General features: G+C 40.7%; 2 protein-coding genes across 2 annotated transcripts in view; one reads left to right on the plus strand and one right to left on the minus strand.

Annotated features, from left to right (window-relative positions):
• RTN4IP1 (reticulon 4 interacting protein 1) overlaps positions 1–3,515 on the plus strand; it is a gene marked incomplete at its 5' end in the record, with an annotated part of 24,255 nt that extends 20,740 nt beyond the window's left edge. Inside the window, one exon of the mRNA XM_010189339.1 lies at positions 3,391–3,515. Within this exon, the coding sequence (XP_010187641.1) occupies positions 3,391–3,507 (117 nt within the window). The remainder of the gene's footprint in view (positions 1–3,390) is intronic.
• Positions 3,516–6,239: 2,724 nt separating this feature from the next.
• AIM1 (absent in melanoma 1) overlaps positions 6,240–20,075 on the minus strand; it is a 40,373-nt gene continuing 26,537 nt past the window's right edge. The window contains exons 16-21 of the mRNA XM_010189338.1: positions 19,886–20,015; positions 16,054–16,193; positions 13,314–13,437; positions 11,965–12,123; positions 9,044–9,206; positions 6,240–6,328 (exon numbers count right to left, since the gene is read on the minus strand). Coding sequence (XP_010187640.1) covers positions 6,240–6,328; positions 9,044–9,206; positions 11,965–12,123; positions 13,314–13,437; positions 16,054–16,193; positions 19,886–20,015 — 805 coding nt within the window. The remainder of the gene's footprint in view (positions 6,329–9,043; positions 9,207–11,964; positions 12,124–13,313; positions 13,438–16,053; positions 16,194–19,885; positions 20,016–20,075) is intronic.

The following is a 20,075-nucleotide window of genomic DNA, read 5'->3' on the forward strand; positions in this document are numbered from 1 at the left end:
GAACTCCCAGCGCCTGTTCACTGCCTGCTGCGTTCAGGGCTGAATTGGCTGGGATACCGCTTGCTGTGCTCGGTGTACGACAGCCTTAATCTGCATCAGCAATTGCTCTTTCTGTTTTTCCAAACACATGAGTTAATTTCAAGAGACCTGATTCATTTCTATAGTATGTCCTGCATTGAAGAGAATGAAGAGGAAGAAAATACCTTTCAGGCCCAATCTGTTTTCAGATAAACATTTCAATGTGGCTGTGTGTAATCCTTTCTCTCCCAGACTTTAGTTTAATCCCTTTTCCCTGAACAAATAGGTGTCCTCTGGCAAGGAACTGATGTGTGGCTGTAAATAGGCAGTGTTTTTATTATCCAGTTAATCTCCATTTATTATCACACATTCAACAAACAGCAGACGCTCCCCTGCTCGTTTGTCTGTTCACAGGAAGAAATTTTATCTTAGTCAGTGGATTATGGTAAAGGCTGAGTGAATCACTGTGCTGCAACATGGTCAGCCCTTTCAGGGTTGTTCAAACAATGGGACTGACCAGCCAGCCAGATAAAATGTTTAATGCTGTAGATTGTCAGGATCATCAATTCAGTATTCATGTCTCTCTATAGCACTGCCTAAAGCCAGCGTTTAAATGGAGCTAGAGGTTACAGCAATGCAGCAGATGGGCTTTGAGTGGGCGCTGGCTGCAGTACACACGGTGTTTTGAGCTGGGAGGCTGAAGTCAGGGTTCCTCTGAATCCCTGTGTCACCACTTTTCAAACGCGAGGCTTTGAACTTTACCCAATAGGCTGAGGACGCCACATACCTCGTTCTGTCAGGGTTATAAGTGCAACCCACAATAAATGGCTGCAGGTAGCAGAACGTTGAAGTATCTTGTTCATTTTTTCTCAGTTGCATGTGTCTGAAATGAACTTCTGCCTTTCCCTGGAATCCCTTCTGCTTCACATCCCATGTGCTGCTGCTCTGCTTTCTTCCCAGAATGCCTTTGCCCCTCTTCCCAGCCTCTTGCCCTGCTGGGGTCAGCGGTGTCTATGCTCCAGCAAGCTGAGTGTCTGGTTTTGTAGGGTTTTTTTGTGAACTGAAGCACTGCTTTTGTTAACAGTTTTTGTTAACTGCCATTAACAGTAAGTACTTGTACAAGTGGTGCACTTGTGCTTGGCTCAACAAGGTTACTGCTTTCTGTTTTTTTCCCAAGCTTCTGCTATGAAAGCAAGGGTTGGTCTTCCTCAAAACAGGCACTGCTGATCAGCAGCACGTTTCTCCTCCTGACGGTCACAGCAGCTGCAGTTTACTCGGATGCTGTTTACCCAAAGCCATTATCTCATTCACGGGTTTTGCTGGGTTCATGTCCCTGACTTTGCTGATGCCTGAAGCGACATTTCCATTCTGTGCTGGATGCTGACCAAACGTGATTTTGTCTTAATCTTGATCATTCACGCCCCATGTTTCTTCCCCAGTTCAGCAGCAGCAGGTGGTACATGGCATCTCTATGGCTCCTCTGCTGTGTGTGTTGCTACTCGCTTTGCTAGGGGCTTGTTCACAGAGATTGTCGTGTCAAGACCAAGGGGAAGAAATTACCCAGCCTTGTACCTGCAGCGTGGCAAGTTTGAGGCGTTTAGTGGATATATTTATTTGCATAGTTGCTCTCACAATGATATGGGTGCTAATTCTGACTTTTTCTTTGGATGGGGTTCACTCATTCCTACTTTTCTGCCATGTAAAGTTTCACACTACTGCTAAGTTTGCCTTGACAAAATAAGGAGGAAAAACTAGTGACAAGATGAGGAGATGCTGCAGTGTAATTAGATTATTAGATTATTGGTGCCTTGGATTACTGTTATCATATAAGCAAAATCAGTAGTTATTTTAGTGCAAAGAATGGACATCAAGGTAAGGCACTGTGTATGAATAAAGAGAAAATGAAGAGAGTTGAGGAAAGGAGCATGGACAACTACCAGATTACATTTGTTGTGCTGTTGGGGAGGGTGCTACTGTTTGGGAAAATGCGTGCATATGAAAGCCTATCCTGGGTAGTGCTGCACGTTCACCTTCTAAGCAGCGTGTGTGAATGCACGCCCCTTGCCTTCTGGGAGAAGTAAGCGAGCCTTTTAAAAGACAGCACTGTTCTGATACTGGCACATTGTCTGTCTCCTTACTGCTGTTGTATTCCTTTTTTATTTAGCGAGATGCAAGTCCTACCAGGAGAGGGCAGTGTCCAGTTCTGGAGTATTCAACAAGATAGCGTGCATGCCAGTAGCCGTAAGGAAAAAGCCTGAAGATACTTATTTCACTGACACAAGTAACGAGGATCTTATCCTAGCACAGAAAATAGGGTGTTTAGATCTCTGTTACTTCAGATCATCACTGCAAGAGCTAGCTGCAGGCTCATCTACTGTTGATGCTTCCTCTGATAAGAGGATCAGGATCAGTTCATCAGTGCACGAAACATGCATTGTGCTGGTGCTAGGGGAGCCGAGGTAAGAGACCAACCTCAGGGCAGGCAGGCTCCTTGGGGGATGTGTGGGAAGTACTTCTGTACTTTAGAAGGCTGACTCAGAACTTGATGATAGAGAAAATATCTTCCCTCGGACCATCAGTGACAGGTATTTTCAGATGGTGCTGGGATTTCTGCCTCTGTCGGTACCCTATGATGTCTAAAGAACATGCTCGTAGGGTTTTTGGTCTCCTTAGTTAATAATGGGGACAGTGCATAGGGTACTTTCACCTTCACTATTAGAAATGAGTCTAAAACAATCCAAAAGGCTACTCTACAAAATTAATGCCAAAATAGCAGTTGCTGCAAGCTGGGTGTAATGATGTATGTCTGTTGGAATACACAGTGGTTGAGTTTTCAAGTGTATCAGAATGATTCAGCAACAAATGTTTGTGGACTTTCATTTGTGGCCAAGTCATTGAAGGGTACCAAGGCATGTACTGATGCAGATAGACGCTAGATTGAGAGGCATCTTTAAAACATCTGACCTTCAGAAAATTCTTGGGTTTAGCAAGAAAAGCAGTAGAGAAATACGAGGAGAAAAATGTTCTTCCTTCTCTTCAGTGCATCGTTGTGGGCAACAAAAAGTCAGCTTTTAAAGGGACTTGAAAGTTACAGCCTTGCATGGTGACTTTACTGTGAAGAGTCCCAGGAGAGGGCTCCAAATTGTGTGAGTGGAGATGTTTCAAAGATGGGCAAAGAGCAGCAGGAAGCCACCTTCTGCATACAGAGAGAGGGGTCCCTAAAAAAAAGTGAAAAAGCTACTGGACGCATCATTTGGCAACTTCTGCCCTTAATACTATAAAGACACTTCCTCCCTTTCTTCATACAGTTTTGAGCTGTGAGGGTGATACATTATTTTATTCCTGATCTTCCACTTTTTCTTTATTCTGTAGATTCAACCAGTTATTGATCAAGTCTTCTCTTTTTCCGAAGTTCCAGAGGCCTTTCTGAAATTGGAAGGAGGACACGCACGTGGAAAAACGGTGATTGATGTAATTAGTAAAAAATAAAGTATCTCTAATCATTATTCTGGCTGCAGTCAGTCCTTAACTGGTAAATTACACTTGAACATGAATTGGTGTGTAGCAACTGTTTCTTCTTTAAAAGCTAACACAGGATGCTTAGTTTTAAAAACGTCTTGTTTTAGAAAAGCCTCTTTGATTCCTTCATATGCTGCCTGTTAATAAGTTAGTATGCAGACAAAAAAATGCTGATGTCCTTTAGGTATTTCTACATGAAAACCATGTTAAGAATGTAGCTGTAACTTTTGCAGCACACCCCTTACTCTTCAGAGGATTAGTCAGCAGCAGCTTCAGTTTGAAGATCTTGGGAGCTTTTATTTTTCAGATGTTTCAGCTAAGTCTGGAAAGACTGGGGCACGCTCATCTAATTGTCCACATGAACCTCGCGCTGTCCTTTTGTCCTTGGCCTTTCCTAGTTCTGTTCACCTTTATTAATATATATCATTACTCAATCTAGTTCATTGTCAGAAGCTGTAAACCTCTCCTGTATGAAGTGGTCGCACTGCTCTCAAGACCGGTACTTTCATCTGGATATAGCAAATCTCTCACAGTGTAACTAATCCAAGTAGAAGCATGCAACAAAATCAGACTGTAACTGATAATTACTCAAATTGCCTCACTACTGGCACAGATTCAGCTGACTACAGTGTTTATTCGGGTAGGCTAGACATGTTTTTGTCAGTAATCAAGAGATCCTGTTCCTTCCACACCCCCTGTCACTGTTGGTGGTCATAAAGTGCTTGAGGGGTATGTGTCTGTTGGTCTGGTTTTAAACTTACGTTTTGCCAGAGACAGGCTATGGAGTGACTTCCCCTGCAATTATGCAGGTAGATTGAAGGAAAGTGTTAACCCCTTAATTGGAACTGCACGTTTACTGTGGTGCAGCCATAGCAATGGAAAAGCCATGCGCTGCAGTGCTTCCACCAGAGGACAGAAGCAGCAGCCATGTGAACTGCGCTGAACGCAGGCTGGTGTAGGATAAGCATCCCTTCCTCAGAGCCTGCAGCTGTTCCACACCACTCGCTCCTCATTAGCTCGCTGTTGCAGAGGAATTAATGGACAGAGAAGGGCACAAGACAGAAGCAAAACTAACTGTAAAATGGCAACTTTCTGCCTTTAAAAAGAATTTCAGTAACAAGTTACTTGAGTTTATTTGTAAAACGCTATATTATATATAGCAAGAGCACATCAATATGACAAAGCACCACTGTTTGGAACTGATAACAACACATTCTCTATGAAGAACTAAAAGCAGCACATTTCAGAGCACAAAACTTCAGTACATCTGTACAAAAGGGGGAAAATTAGTAAGGCACTTCCTTTAGGGTGGTAACAATAAAAGCACCAGTATCCTTTGAGGCAATACAATAGTAATGAAAGTGTCAATTTTAAACAGAATTACTATGAAAGACAAAGGCCTGGATGCTCCTGGGAGCAGCTTGTAATAACACTGGTCTAAGCCAGAACAAAACACAGCAGCATAGTACAAGACTTTCTTTGTATTTTACCTTTTTGCCAACATCATTAACTCAACAAATCAGATTAAGAGCAAGGCAACAGAAGAACGTCCTGCAGCCATCAGTGTGTCTCACTTGTCACGAGCTCTTTACTAACCCAGTAATGCTTGCTCCGAATGGGCATAGCCCTTGTGACTGGACACGTATCCAGGCTGGGCTGTGTCCCTTACTGGAGCAGTCTGACTGGGAGCCAGCAGCCCACTGCAGACACCCAACATCACCAGAAATACTTGGAGTCTGGCATTCTCCACAGCAAGCCCAACAGGCACTGGTTGAAAAGCATAGTAACAGTGGAGCTTGGGTGCTTTTGCAGTCATGTAGAGTGGTACTTTCCCTAAGAATTCTTGTTTTCAATACGATTTTGGAGTTCCAGAAGACTGCACTTACTGGAGCCATTTTAAAAGGTAAAAATTTGACTTGGCAAAAAAGTAAAATACCCGTAACTTAAAAAGTTAGGCAGCCTAGAAAATGGGCAAGTTCTTCACATTCCGATGCATCCTTTTGCCAGCCCTAACAAACATTTACTAATTTACATCATCTCTCTACATGAGAAAGTCTAGAATATTTTCTTAATTTAGGACTTACTCTATACTAACTATATTTGAAGCCACATGTTAAAAATTCTTTGGATGTGCTGTGTGCTAACAGTCTTTAAACTTTCAGTAAACGTTGAGTTTGTTCCAGTGAAACAAATAGATTAATTTCCAGTAGTGAATATTTCTCTATACTACAGCCCATAGGTCCAAGTTGCTATACCCACATACACATTGCACTCCTGTCCTTTACAAAATAGCTTTAATTGTTGTTTAGGCCTTCTCTTAGTTAAAAAAACCCTTTAAAAAGTAATTTAAGGTTATGCTTTTTGACTATCTGGATTAACTACTCACTGACACAATTGTAACTGCATGGGGTCTCTCCCACCTTTAGTTCTTCCATTCCAGCCCGAGGCACACTACCTCTCTCACGTTGAGTTGTGATGATTTAAAAACAAAACAAAACAAAACTAAAGATTCAGAGATACTCAAGCTTTTACAGCAGTAATACTTGTAGACAGAGGTGAAATCATTCTGTTGCTTGTTCTTTTTAAAATTGCAAAGAAAAGACAAAATGCTTGTTGTTGATCCTGTATCCTTCAGAGATGGCAGTGCTGATCCTAGTGTCCCGAACAGTGGCCAATTCAACGTCATCTTTGCTTGTTTGGGTTTATACAACGAGTGGTTCCCAGCACTGCGTTAACTTGTCTTCGTTGACTGCGTTGACAACAACATGGTCGCGATCATACTGTGTGCCCCCTGTAAAGAAAAATTTCAGCGTGTGCAGATCATCTGTGAAGTAGGAGACAAGTACTCTAGGCTGCAGGGCAACACTGAAAGTAGACAGTTTCTCCTCTCCCATAGCACTGAAAAGACAAACTCATTTTCATCACTACCCGCTTTTGGAATTAATTTTGAAACAGAGGTGTCTGTCTGCTCCTCCACCCTTTTATTCAGCCTGGATGGCAAAGGAAGGAAACACAAGTACAGGCAGGTGTAGCTCCCTTAAGACTGTCACTTCCCAAAGTCACTTAGCTGCTCAGTTTCCCCTCAAAGCTGTCAGTTGTCTCCTCACTGTAAAGATGATGTTTACACGACAAAATAAGTCCTGCTGCTAACAAGCAATACCAGCATTACCGCACCAGGGACAAAGTCTGGTACTCATTTACTCTTAGCCACTACAATCCCATATTTTGGCCATCTGTATCGCAAGTTGCCACACACAGAACATCACCCCACGTTCAGCTGTTTCAACAGGCAGCTGAACATGCCTGAATGAAAATTATAATGCTTTCTTAAAGGGGCTTAATTTACTCACATGATGCAATGCCAAACATGCTCCCACAGAAAAGCACCGTTAGTATTTTATTCTTAAGAAACTTGGAAACAAAGAAGCCTTCAACTGAAGCTAAGTCAGAACTGACCTTTTGTCTTAGACCTGGTCCATACTGAAGTGTAAGACACGAGCATCTCATGTTGTACCACACATCTCCAATAGCAGGGAGCATTCCCACTGGAAGCAGCCATCTGAGCTGGCCAGGATGCTCCTACAGACACCGACTCTCATTCTGCACCCCTACAGCCTCACCCTCCCTGAATGAGCCAAGGATCTGTTTGGAAGCCAAAAGCTTACGGCAAGTGTAACGAATTTGGATTTAGCAAATCTCGGAAAGAAATATGCTGGGCATCTGGAGCCCTGCATGGACCAGCACATTTAAGTGCACCTCATTTGGACTAAGAAAATGTCATCTCCAGCACCTTGGCTGACCACTTCAGGAGTCTTGGGAGGCTTTCTGGTGCTAGTGTCCCAAATCAGAAAGGTCCCTTGAGAACAACACCAACGTGATCTCTCTCCTCCCCATCACCAGACAATTACTAAAAAGCAGTAGAGACACACAGCAGAAATATGTGCAAAGGTCTTCAGATAAAGAGGAGGAAAAGAAGGGAACACCAGATCAAATACTATTGCAGGATAAAAATACTAACCACCAGCTACAAAAATAACATTAGCTACATAGCTCAGTTATCAACGTGAGGGCAATAAAGTATTTTTTACGTGGAGTCTGATCAAATGTAAACACGTTATGAAGGGAAAAGATGGGATTTCTTTCAGGAGAACAGGACTCTCTTTCCTTCGCCAGAGGAGTGCTTGGAGGAGGTGCTGCGCTGTGGCAGTGCATCCAGGAGGTGGCATCTGTGGCTGCACAGCTGAACAACCACATCCCTTTGCCGAAGAACTCATTTGTGGCCAAGAAGAAGGGATCAGCAGAATTGGCAGAAACAGGTAATGCTCCTACTAAGATTTCTTAAAAGCTAAACGTACCTCCTCTTTCATTTTTACAGTACAGAGGTATGTTTTAAAAACTACGAGTGTGTCTGTACTTTGATCACCAGACCTATTTGTTGTGAAGTTCTTCCATGATAAATGCAGAATACTTCATTGCTTTTAACATGAGTAACTGAAGACAAGCCAGGCTAATAGTTTTCCTGCTTGTTTCGTGCCACTCGGAACTGACTTTAGAAAAAGACTCTCCCCTGAACTGGAGTCTTTTTGGTAAGTTTATAATTATCAGTAGCTTTACATGGCAGTAAATTTGTGAGTATTTGTGCCAGTGTTGTATCGCAGAATTTTCTCACAATTCTGCCAGTCTTGTCCTTCTTAGTTTCAAAGGGCTGACACGTTCACTCTGGTATTTTTCTATGTTTTCTCACTGCAGTAGTTAATGTTACAGCATCAATCCCAAAATATTTTTAAAACAGCTAAAAAGAATTATTAGAAAATTATTACTCCCCCCGAAATGCAGAGTTACGTAAGAATGATTGTGCCAATTCTACTAATCATCCCCTTTCCTCCTTTTACAGACCCTCTATGAACCTATGAAAACAAAGTTCAGAAGCAGTATCTACATGAATCAAACTGCTGTGAGAAAAGCATCTCTAAAACACACATCAGGTGCACGTAGACCTTAGGCTGCTATGGTAGAATCTCATGTTCACAGTAAGTTTATAGCCATTAATAAACAACTGAAAAAACTTTTTGCATCTGATCACATCAGTGTACAGCTTTCCTAATATCCTTTGGCTCTTGCATCTACAACTACTATATAAGAAAATTTGTCCTATACAAATTAAAGTTAACGAGAAGCAAGCTTTTTCGTGCTTCAGCGTTTTTAAATAATTACATCCACATCACCCAGTGCCCCGTAAAATTAACTGAGGATATCTGCAATGAGTGGACACTGGGAATACAAGATAAGCAAGTCCTGTGAGTTACTAAACTCTAGGCAGGGAAAATGAAATGAAGTCCTGGGGCCTGTATAATTCAGGAGGTCAGACGAGCTGATCGGGTCTTTGTTGATTCCAGATTAAAGTAACTGTAACACCATCCTTAATTTAAAGGCACGTTTAGTACCTATCCCACTGTAAATGTCATGTAATTAAGACACAATGTAATGAGATAACACATTTGCTTACCTTTGATATCCAAAACCAGCTTGGGTTTCATCTTGCTATAAATCCTGCCATCGGGACTAATATGCCAGTACTGTTTGTCTTCATTCCGCTCAAATGACAGACCCAGCTTAGAGCCAGGAGTTATGAGATTTCCAACTATCGTCAGGCAGCAATCCTCTGCCATCTGTATCATCAGAAAGGCAACAGCAATTATTCAAAAGTCTTATTTCTAGTATCCACTGGTTTTTAATCAGATAGGAGATGTCTGCAGTTGAGAACAGAATCCAGGATCTACTTTCCCTAAAGGAACACATTTTTGCCCCAAACTCAAGCCTACTTACTCTTCTTTTGTTCCGGGTTCTGCTGACGCTCTCCACTACACAAACATTAAAATAACCACGCTGTATCAAATCAGGTGCACAAGGTGCAATCAGCACCTGCCTCGAGAAGTGGCCAATAGCAGATGCTATGAAAGATCACATTCACCCTGCTCTTGTATGCCGTACATTCCTGGCGAACTCTCCCCGTCTACAGCAATTTCCAGCCCAGAGACTTTTCCCTGCAGAGCTTGTACCTTTAATGTCTGGGAAGGTTTCTGTCCCATATGTGAATTTGTTAGTCACTTCCCACTGAGATCAGCATAACCCTTTTACACCCTTCTGTATCATAACCCTTCTGTGGCAAGTGGTTCCAAATCTTAACAACTACTATTAGAAAAAAAAGACAATTGATAGGCAACTAGTCGTCTTATTTGATGCTCTCCTCATCCCTCTCCCCTTCTCTTATTTTAAGAGATGTCTTGTCCACATTATGTTTGTGGAGTCTTCAATCATATCATTCCTCAAACTGCCTCCTTTGCAGACTAAAAAGTCCTCGCTATTTTGTCTCTTCCTTGCACAGAAGCCCTTCATCTCCTCTGCTCATCCCTTTTTTGTTCTTTAATCATTTCTAGTTCTGCAATAACCTTTTGAGATGAGGGACATAACTGCACAGTACAGCATGTATGACTTTCACAGTGCATCACAAGAATATTTTCTTCTTTGTTCTATAGTCTATTCCTAGTCATTTGTATTACTTGGTTTCAAAACTCTGCAAATGCCTTCATGGTTTAAAAAAAGAACTGGCAAAAACACGCTTATTTGAAAAGACTATTAAGGCTGTATTAGTAGCACATTACAGTTAATTATTCTATGTGAACAGTGATTTTCAATAGATGACCATAAGCCACCTTTAATCACTGAAGTCCATTCAGAAGTTACAACAAACACCCATCTGCCATTGTTGATATGGCCCTAAATTATTAAATATACAGTTCTGAAAAAGCAGAACTTTTTACTATTGTAACCTACAACTGAAGTAAGTCCATTTAGTTCTGCAATTCTGAAATTCTCACCTGTATCTAGGCTGCTACTTCATTCATCTCCAAGAAACTCATGAAGAGTGAGGAGACCTGAATTCATATCTGTTTCTGACAAAATGAGCACAATTATTTTCGTAACCTGCTTACTGGATATCCCACCTACCTGAAACAGCCCCTCCTGGAAAAACCTGGCCACACCTCAGGGTACCGTGACTCAAGATGACCTCAGCTTACAGGAAGAAAGGCACAAGTTCCTCCAATGACCTGTCCCTGCCTACGTGCACGTACTTACCCACTCACAAGCTTAAGTTTAAAAAATAAGCTGTGGCGAAAAACAATTTTTGGTGCAAATACATTTACTGCCATTCAACAGAAAGATGGCAGAGCTCTGTAAGGGTTCAGTCATTTAAGATCAATGTTGCCAGCTTGCACTCTGCACTAAGCTACCCGACTGCTATACAGCGCAAGCTGTGGATTTTCTGCGCGCAGAAAAACTGCTTTATTAGATAGAGATGGGAACAAAAACCAAGAGCATTTATCCAAAGCCATGTAATACCACACTGTCGCGATATGAATACTTTTGGTGCAACGGTTGGGAGGCACTGTCAACAGAGAAGTCTTCTCTATGCGATATTAAAGCTTTTAGCTTACTTTGCATCATTTTGCTGTCGGCATAAATCCCTTTTACTACCGCATGTGTCCTGTAAACATGTCCAAACAATGCCTTAGCTCATTAACAGTAAGATTCTTCCCTCCAGCACAGATGACATAGTTATAAATGGCTCCTTTGAAGTTATACAATCCTACAGAAAAAGTTCACATGATTCTTTGCAGTCAAGCTGTTTAACAGTATTAAAGTAACTTAAATTTCTTTGGCCAGCATCCCTACCTAAGACTGTTCATGCCTAAACATTATGAGCTGTGCATACCTCTGCTCACCACAACGACAATTTGCTCATGATTAGTTTCATGGACTGTGAGAAAAGCAGGACGTCATTTGGAAACTTGTACAGAGGAATGGAAAAGGGGTAAATTCAAAAAATACAGGGATAACCAGAAAAAATAAACTCAAAACCAAGACAAAAAATCAAAAACCCTTAAAAGTCCAAAAGAGTAGAATTGTATCTTTACATTTGCCTGAATGCAGAAGAGAATATAACCTACATTACATTAATCGACCTAGCACAAGGTACGCACAGTTCAAAATATTATCAGGAAGGATCTGCATGCTAAAAGGTCTCCCCTGCTCTGACACTTGAGTGATATTTTCACTGTGCAGAATGAGGGCATGAAAGAGCTCATGAAATTCTTCTGGTGTTAATTGTACTTATGAAGCTACTATTCTTTAGGGGAAAAGTAAATCATAACTAAAATCTCTCAAAATTTCATTTACATAAAAGGTATCATACAACTAGTTCATATCAGCTGAAAAAGCTGAAAAGAGTTCAATTAAAAATAAACAAACACACACAAAACCAAAACAACCCTACAAAAAGATTCCATTACAACAGGAGGAACTGAATTCAGAAAGCCCTACTATTGGAGAGGAAAAGGGAAAATGCATGTTGAATTTGAACCTCACCCGGCACCTTATGAATCCATCCTGATAAACCCAGATTTGATCTTCTGAGTCTGTATCGTCGGCAACCTGTATTCTGAGAAGATTCAGATTGTCCAAGTTTCCATCAGCTGACATGAACTTTCCCGTTTCCTTGTTTCGCAGCCTGAAGCACACGCGTTTCTGCGGAAAACAACACAACTCTTTAACCGCAGTCCCAGTGCAGAACACATCCTGCTTCAGAGCAATCACTTCACAGCAATCACTGCTCAGTGCTGAACTCTGTGCCTCCCTCCTCCTTTCAGAAAGCTTAACTGTTCTATTTTAGAATTTAATTCCAAAGTCCGTCAACATCTAGGACAAGCCAAGCTTTGAGAACTTGCCTTTCTGTATGGAGAGTTTTAGGCTTTCCTATGCATGGAAATCAGCACACAGAGGAAAGCTAGGACTTTGTAATTCACAGCAGCACTAAATTATCTCTGCTAACTTCTTGTGTAGATGCTCTTAGCTTTCATGAAGGGTGCCCTTGTGCAGCGCTGCTTATTTCGCTGGCAGCAGGGATTACACCGCACATTCACGCTGCAGCTTGTTATGCATTAACATTTCTGTTCAGACAAACTCTCAGCCAGGGCAGTCAAAATGCATTATTCCTAACCCTGCTTAAGGCTACACAAAGACAACGCCATGACAGCACACAAGCCCATCTGGTTACAGGTACAAGTAACTTCCGAATTAGAAAAAGTTGCTTCCTCAGTAAAATATCACTCAGCAAGAACCGCAAATGTTAAAGCTCACAGGACTGCTGCAGCACTCGACCAAATCACAGGGTCCTTATTTTGAGAATAAAATGAAAGGACACCATGAGAATAAGTTTTGCATTAGATTTGCAAATTATTCTGCTATGTAATAAGCAGGGAAGGATCTTCCTCTTCCAAATCAAAACAAAATCACTACTGAAGTACTCAATTTTGTTGACCAATTTTCTTGTTGTTCCAACACTAACGCATAGTCCAGACAGTATGCCAGTGACCAGTTTAGGCACTAATTATAAAACAACTTAGAATAATTTAGATATAGGAGTTATAGCCATTATTTGTTAAAATAATTCAGCCAATCCTTATATGCTGTCTTCTGTATTTTGGGTTAAAGTATGCTTAATGATCGGTTTAAGCAGCAGAACTGCAAAGCCATGTAGCATTATCAAATCACTTCTAACAAGCGAAACTGTAGAGTGATTTCTTTACCCATTTGCCATTGCTGAAGCCTGTGACATGCATCAATACTGTAACACTGCTGTCAACCACACTGTACCCCCCCACCCCATTACAGAATGTAAATTAATGTTTGACAATCTCTTGTCAGATCCTACTCACCTGCAATAAAGGTCTCAGAGAACCTATCTGACAGCAGCCACTCACTTTATACCAATCTGGAATTTCATCTGGTGATAGCAACATCTGACGTCCCCTGTAATTACTACGCTCATAAATTATCCATCTATGAGAAAAAAAGAAAAAAAAAACAAGACAATACTTTCACTGCCAAATTCTGCTTTGGAATCAATAAATGGGTTTAACAGAAATCTGTCCCCCAGAGTAGTAGTGTTTAGCTTTGGATTAACATGTCTTCGAAAATAATAAACTCATGTCCTAATTGAGATCAACAGTATTAAGATGAGTACACTGGAGTTCACACTTCAAAGTCCTGTTAGTTAAAAATTAGAAGCTGAATGCATCAAAGCATTTTCTTGCCTTAAAGGGAGAACCCAACTTTTAAAAATCATATGATTTCAGGAGATACTGTGATTCCTCAAGGAGCATACACACACACACACACATATACACACACACACACGCACACACATACATACACACACGCACACATACACACATACATACACACACGCACACATACACACATACACACACACACGCACACATACACACATACACACACACGTACACACATATACATATACACATACACACACACGTACACACATACACACATACGCACACACATACGCGCACACACACATATACGTGCGCACACGCACACACACATACACACACGCACACACATATACACGCGCACACACATATACGCACACATACACGTACACACATGCTACATATGCTGTGCATGCTAGACTGCTGCATGTGCAGAATCAGAAGTCCTATGTATCTTAATTTTGACAGGCCTGACCCACATAGGAAAGAACTACCGGGGATGCAGTTTGCAACAAGCAAATACTACAACTGCAACATGAAGTTCTCTTGGGTGTTTTGATAGAGGTGTTACTTCAGAACACCTTTTTTCTTTCCAAATACCTTGAAGGGGGGAGGGGGTGAAGAGGGAGGATGGCAGGGCAGAAGACAGAGAGAAAGAAGGCGTATAGAAAAACTTTGTTCAGCATTCCCTAGCACACATCCAGCCATGCTTACAATCACACTGAGAGCAAAGTGTCAGAACCCGACTTCTGCTTCTTTACTGTTGCACAGAGTGAATTACAACTAGACTTTGAAATAGGCTGCAGTGCAGTGCAATTTGTTGAGTTTTGTCATGCTGATTTGCTGGGACTGTCCAATAGCCATAGGTTTTTGACTACATAACCACTCAATCACACATTTTCCTGTTACCTCCTTTCCTCTGACTGATCTGTTAGTAAATATCTATGTCTGGAGGATGCACACTCACTTTAATTTTTGGTGATTTTTCACAACCCAATACACATTTATCCCCAGGTATGAAATTAAGAGAATTATAAATGGATGCCTCTTAGCAAAGGAAAAGACGACTAAAACCTCTTCAATAAGGGAAGCAGTAGGGGCAAGGACACTCTGAAGCCTGTTTTGTGACACATTGCAGCAGCTGACACTGCTGTAATGAAACCAGAATTGTCAAATCATACCCTACGCATTTCCAGTGATCAACCAGAAAACACATATATATCAGTTGGACAGGAAACACACACAATTCACAGCTCCATTACCTGGATCATGGTAACCATGTTCTAGACAAAGCAGTAACTTGATGTTTGACTTCATGTTATTTCATGTTACGGAAAGTGAGCATCAACTATATTGTGGCTATGGTGAAAGACACTGAAATCTGAGATGTCAGAATATGGAGCATGTACCTTTTCTCATGACCTTTACATTACAAGCTCCAGTGTTGTATGCCAAAAGAAAACCCTTTGACCAGCTTATCCAGATGGGGAAAATGGTTTCCTCTACAGATCTGGTATTAGCTATCCACTTGAGGGCAGTCTTAAGCTATCAACAGCATCTCTTTAGCGCACACATTGAAAGTTTACCTGTTCAAAAGAGTGCATTTAAACGCAAAGCAACAGTAACATGGATCTACTGTTTAAAAAAAAAAAACAGTCACATTCTTCAAGTTAGAAAAATACTAAACATATATTGGGGTAAGTATCTCGGAGGTAGAGGTTAACAACAGGAAAAACAAAAAGATAAATTTAACAGATCTGCTGGAACACCGGAGGAAGACAGCACAGCAACTTGCAAAATGCTTCCAGTTAGTTTTTAAACTTCATCACACTATTTCTACATGGCCTTCAAAAGTAAATTTAGAGAACATAACTGCTTAAAAATACCTAACAAGTTTAACTGCTAGATTTACAACCAAGAGTCTGACACAGCGTCTGAAGTAAAAACGATTATTATGAAACCAAAAGGGGACAGACCATGATCTGATTTTACCACTGTGTCCATAACATCTAGGTAACAGGATGAATGTGAAGACTTATGAAAACATTTTGAACTTATGACACAGATCATAAACTGAATGTTTTGGGATTTTTTATGATTGAGACCTAAATCAAGAGCACAGAAATTGGTTTTAAGGATCCTGTGAAAGCTGGCTTTTATAGTATGGCATGAGAGAAGACACTAGCTTCCTTGTGAGCTTTATTCAAATTCATTTCAACTACTAGCACACATGATGTGAAAAAATTCTGTAAGGAGAAACTGCATTAATGCACTGCATACATAATGGTATTTTAATTGTATACTACTTGGTTTCTAACACCTGTAATTTTCCTGTTGAATACCTGCATCATTCTAAAGAATCAAAAAGTCATTCCAAACTTACATGCCACCAAGAACTTGAACTGAAGCTATTCGAGGATTGTATCCCAGAAACTGGAGGTTTAAGATTTCTGTACTGAATTCAATTTTCTTTCCTTGGAAAGCCACCTTTTCAAAAAGCACTATGCATGGCTCAGACAGCTCCTGCAAAATGAAGATGAGCACATTTATAGGATGTTAGAACTCCAGACGGTGACTGTGAACACCATTACTCCACACAGCCCTACTATTCCAGAGGATTCTTCTTGGCTGTTTAAGATCAAAGACCCTGGATAATGTTTTTGCTCTACAACAGGTTACTTAAAATAAATAAGTAAGTAATAAAAAGCCATTATACAAAACACACAAAGGATCTTCTCACATAGAACATAAAAACTTCCTTATCTTAAGGCACATACAAATGTCTCTTTGGTTGATTCTTGCATAATATCTTAAGCATGTTTTAAAATATACTTTAGTTATTGCCATATCACTCTTCCATTGCACTAAACCACACTCATTGTAGGAATTTTCATCTTTAGACCTGAACACACAGTAAGACCATATTGATTTCTACAGCTTCAAATGATGACAGCCTTGTCATAGCTGCTTATCACTTACTGCTTGTATTTTTAACCCTTAAGTAGGTTATGGCAATGTCTCTGACTAGAAAAAAAGCTTCACGGTTCACACTTCTGAGGTGAAGTTCATGACTCAAGCAAGAACTTTAACATCTGAATCCTCCAAACTGCTGTGGGAAGAGGAAGCTTCTCCCTCTCTGTAAAAACACTTCTGGTGAAGCTCCCTGCATCACTGAATCCATTTTAAGTGTCTTCTGTATAATGAACCTTGGAATCTTTTCTGTATGGCAGGGTATCTGTAGTGGACTGGAAATATCACCACACAATTAAGGCCTTCCCCTAGAAGCTGGGAAGTAAAGGTTTGAAATCCCTCAGGGCAAAGCCAATAAAGCCTGAGTGGCCTGATGTTACAGTTTACACTTACAGATAGAAACGAGCCTGGCACTCCCTTTCTCTAAGTCTTCCAGCAACTAATGCATAAAATCAATGCCATAGGCAGAAGAGCCCCTTCCTGCTGCGATGTGTACAGTGTGCCCAAAACACACCAACTGCATTGGGAACGCCTGGCATGACACAAAGTCCTGACAGAGTCACATCTGGCCTCAGGCATGGAAACAGGCGCTCCCAGGCAGAGGAGGCCCCAAACATGCACGGCAGTGGACACCTGTCCTTCCGTGTGACTTTGTTACGCAAGACCTCGCATCTATCAATTTCCAGCCAGTGTTTAAATTCCTCTTTAATCTTCCTTTAGATGTTTAAGGGCCTGGATGACAACACTGCATCACCATTATCTCTGCAGCAGCCTAGGTTAATGCACAGCAGCTGAGCTGTGCTTCCTGATCACACACAGGCTGTTCCACTGCAGAAAATGTCAGGAGAGGTCTTTCAGCTTACTCCAAAATCAGAGTATGCTCATCCCCACCATTAAAGGTTAAGATCAGTTACACAGATCATCATCATGGGTAAAGAGCCCAACAGGAGCAGTTGCACCATGATGCATGATATCCTGGTGTCTCTGACCCCTCAGCCTTTTTACAGGCCTGCAGTGCACTCAGAGACAAGGAGCTGGGTCAGGCAGCAGCCCTTGAGCCATATGCAGCGCTTCACAAATAATCTACTTACAAAGAAAATACACAGACAGAAGAGAAAAAACTCCAATTTTCTGCCACATCTTCCACTCTGGGCATTTTTTGGATTCAGCAGCAACACTTACATAAAACATTCCTCACAGACAGAAATGCAAGGTCAGCTCATGAGTTTTCTTGCAGTACTTTCCATTTACTGCACTGTATGAAGCTGGTGTTCCTATGTATCTACATTTAGTTATTTCACAGAGTTGCTAATTAGAAAGAAGTATTTTCAGCACACTTATTCAACCATAAACCACATTCATAGTTGTTTTTATAGTATGTTCAGGAAAAAGAACATGTAGTAAATTCAAGAAGAGGAAATGCTATTTTCTATCCGCAGCACAACTATGTGGAACATGCAAAGCAAGCACTAACAAGAAAGTATAAAAACCTCCCCAAAAACCTTGAGCTTATGAACAAGTAGTCTTTCAACTTTCACTTCCAAGTTTATCAAATATCCCTTTCGTTTCCTTTTTTTTCGGTCCCTTAGAAATGCATCCCTGCAAGGGGAGATAAACTAGGTAAGTAAAGTAATGTGACATACTAAAATAGCAAAGGTACTTCTTCTATAGAAATGTCACAGAAAAATCATGAGGAAAGTTATGGCAACAGCAGATGGTGTGGAGAAATTAAGATTGGCACTGCCAAAAACAGTCCCAAAACCAAATTTGACAGGTGAAACACATATCTGGAATAATAAGGTTCAAGCTTTTGTAAAAATTATGAAAAGTTAACAGTATATTATGATCATTTCCACCTAACTTCTTATACTCTGTACTCTGGTTTGCTAATAAACTACTGAGCAAAGCAACCCATTTTCCTCTTCTCCACAGGTAGGAAGCTTCTGAAGAAGGAAGCAGCAAGCAGATGACTTGCAGCCAGATGCAGCTCCATGCTATTGTCTGAATTACTGTGATAAACTGCAGCAGCAGAACAAGTTTCCGAAGTTTTAAGAACTTAAAGAGACATAGAACTGGCATCTGGCTGTTTCAACACAACAGTCTCTATCGTAAATAACAAATCTTCCAAAAGTAAGCTGATCCTTCCAGATTTAAACAAGCACTTTAAACCCAAGAACTTAATGCTGACATGTACAAAAGAGCCTATTTGGATTCATGGTGATCACCCACCAAGCTTGGCTAGAAGCACTGCTATTGTTTTTAACAGGATCTGTCTACTGGACAGCCAGAGAGCTCAGAAGGCAGACACACTTGCTCCAGATGTTTGTTTACATTGTACATCAAAATGCTTCAGAGACATGAAAGGGGATGACACATTTTAGCTCTCCTTTGTTAACTGCTACATCACTGACGGGTTACCAAAATTACAGTGGAGTGCAATAAAGTTGCCAAAGAAGAAGAGCAATAGTGAACTCCTCCTTTTTTAAAATGAGTACCATCTCTTTGTATTGCCATAAGTTCCTGGATTCTTGACCACATTTTGGTAGTATTTACTTTGGTCTTAAAAGATATTTGCAGATTCCATACATGATCCATCATAATGGTTGGTTATAGGCTTGAGCAAAGTCCTTCCTAACCACTGATGAGTTACAAAATAGGTAAATGTTGTTTAGTCTGTATCCACCACACACCACCACTGTCTGATTCTGCCAAATGGCACTGGGTGTTGCTTTACTTTATCTAGAAGGGTGCATAATTTTGTTATTAACTCAAATTGCATTTCCCCGATGATGTCAATAGTGTTTTATTATTACATGTATTTCATACAAAGTTGCTTATTAAAGTCTGCTTTTTTAATATGCATAAAAACAAAGTCCACAGTATAGATGTTTCCTAACACTGTCCTACTGACACTGCTCTATCCACTCTAAGCAGTCTCTCATACGGGGAAATAAAGAGTCTATCTGACACATCCTTGACTCTTTTTACAGAAGTCCTTTTATAAGCTGTTATTAAGAACAGTGATGTCAGGCAGTGATGTCCTCTCCTTCGCAAAACCAGCAGAGGTCAAAAAAACCTGACTGCAGATAGGACATAGTTAAATGCATAGAAACTCCTATGCTACTGCATAGGAAAAATAATAAAAATATTCCTCTTCCGCATCCCTAGTATTTTTACTGTTGCAAAAAAATGGGGAGGTCAGAGTCATCAGTGTACTTATCAATATTGTTAATAGCTTTACTTACAATATTTATAATCCGTAAAGATTTTAGAACTGTCTGTGGTGAACAACCCATCGCCGTCAGATCAGGATAGGTTCCTTCTTCTAACACATACTGGTTACCGCAGAATTCTTCCTCATCATACACGATGCAGCTACAGGGAGGAGAAGAAATTGCCTCTTAAGAATTCTGTGCAAGTAAAAGGATGCTAATG

The sequence above is a fragment of the Mesitornis unicolor genome, unplaced genomic scaffold (genome assembly GCF_000695765.1).
Source record: "Mesitornis unicolor isolate BGI_N332 unplaced genomic scaffold, ASM69576v1 scaffold35807, whole genome shotgun sequence".
NCBI lineage: Eukaryota > Metazoa > Chordata > Aves > Mesitornithiformes > Mesitornithidae > Mesitornis > Mesitornis unicolor.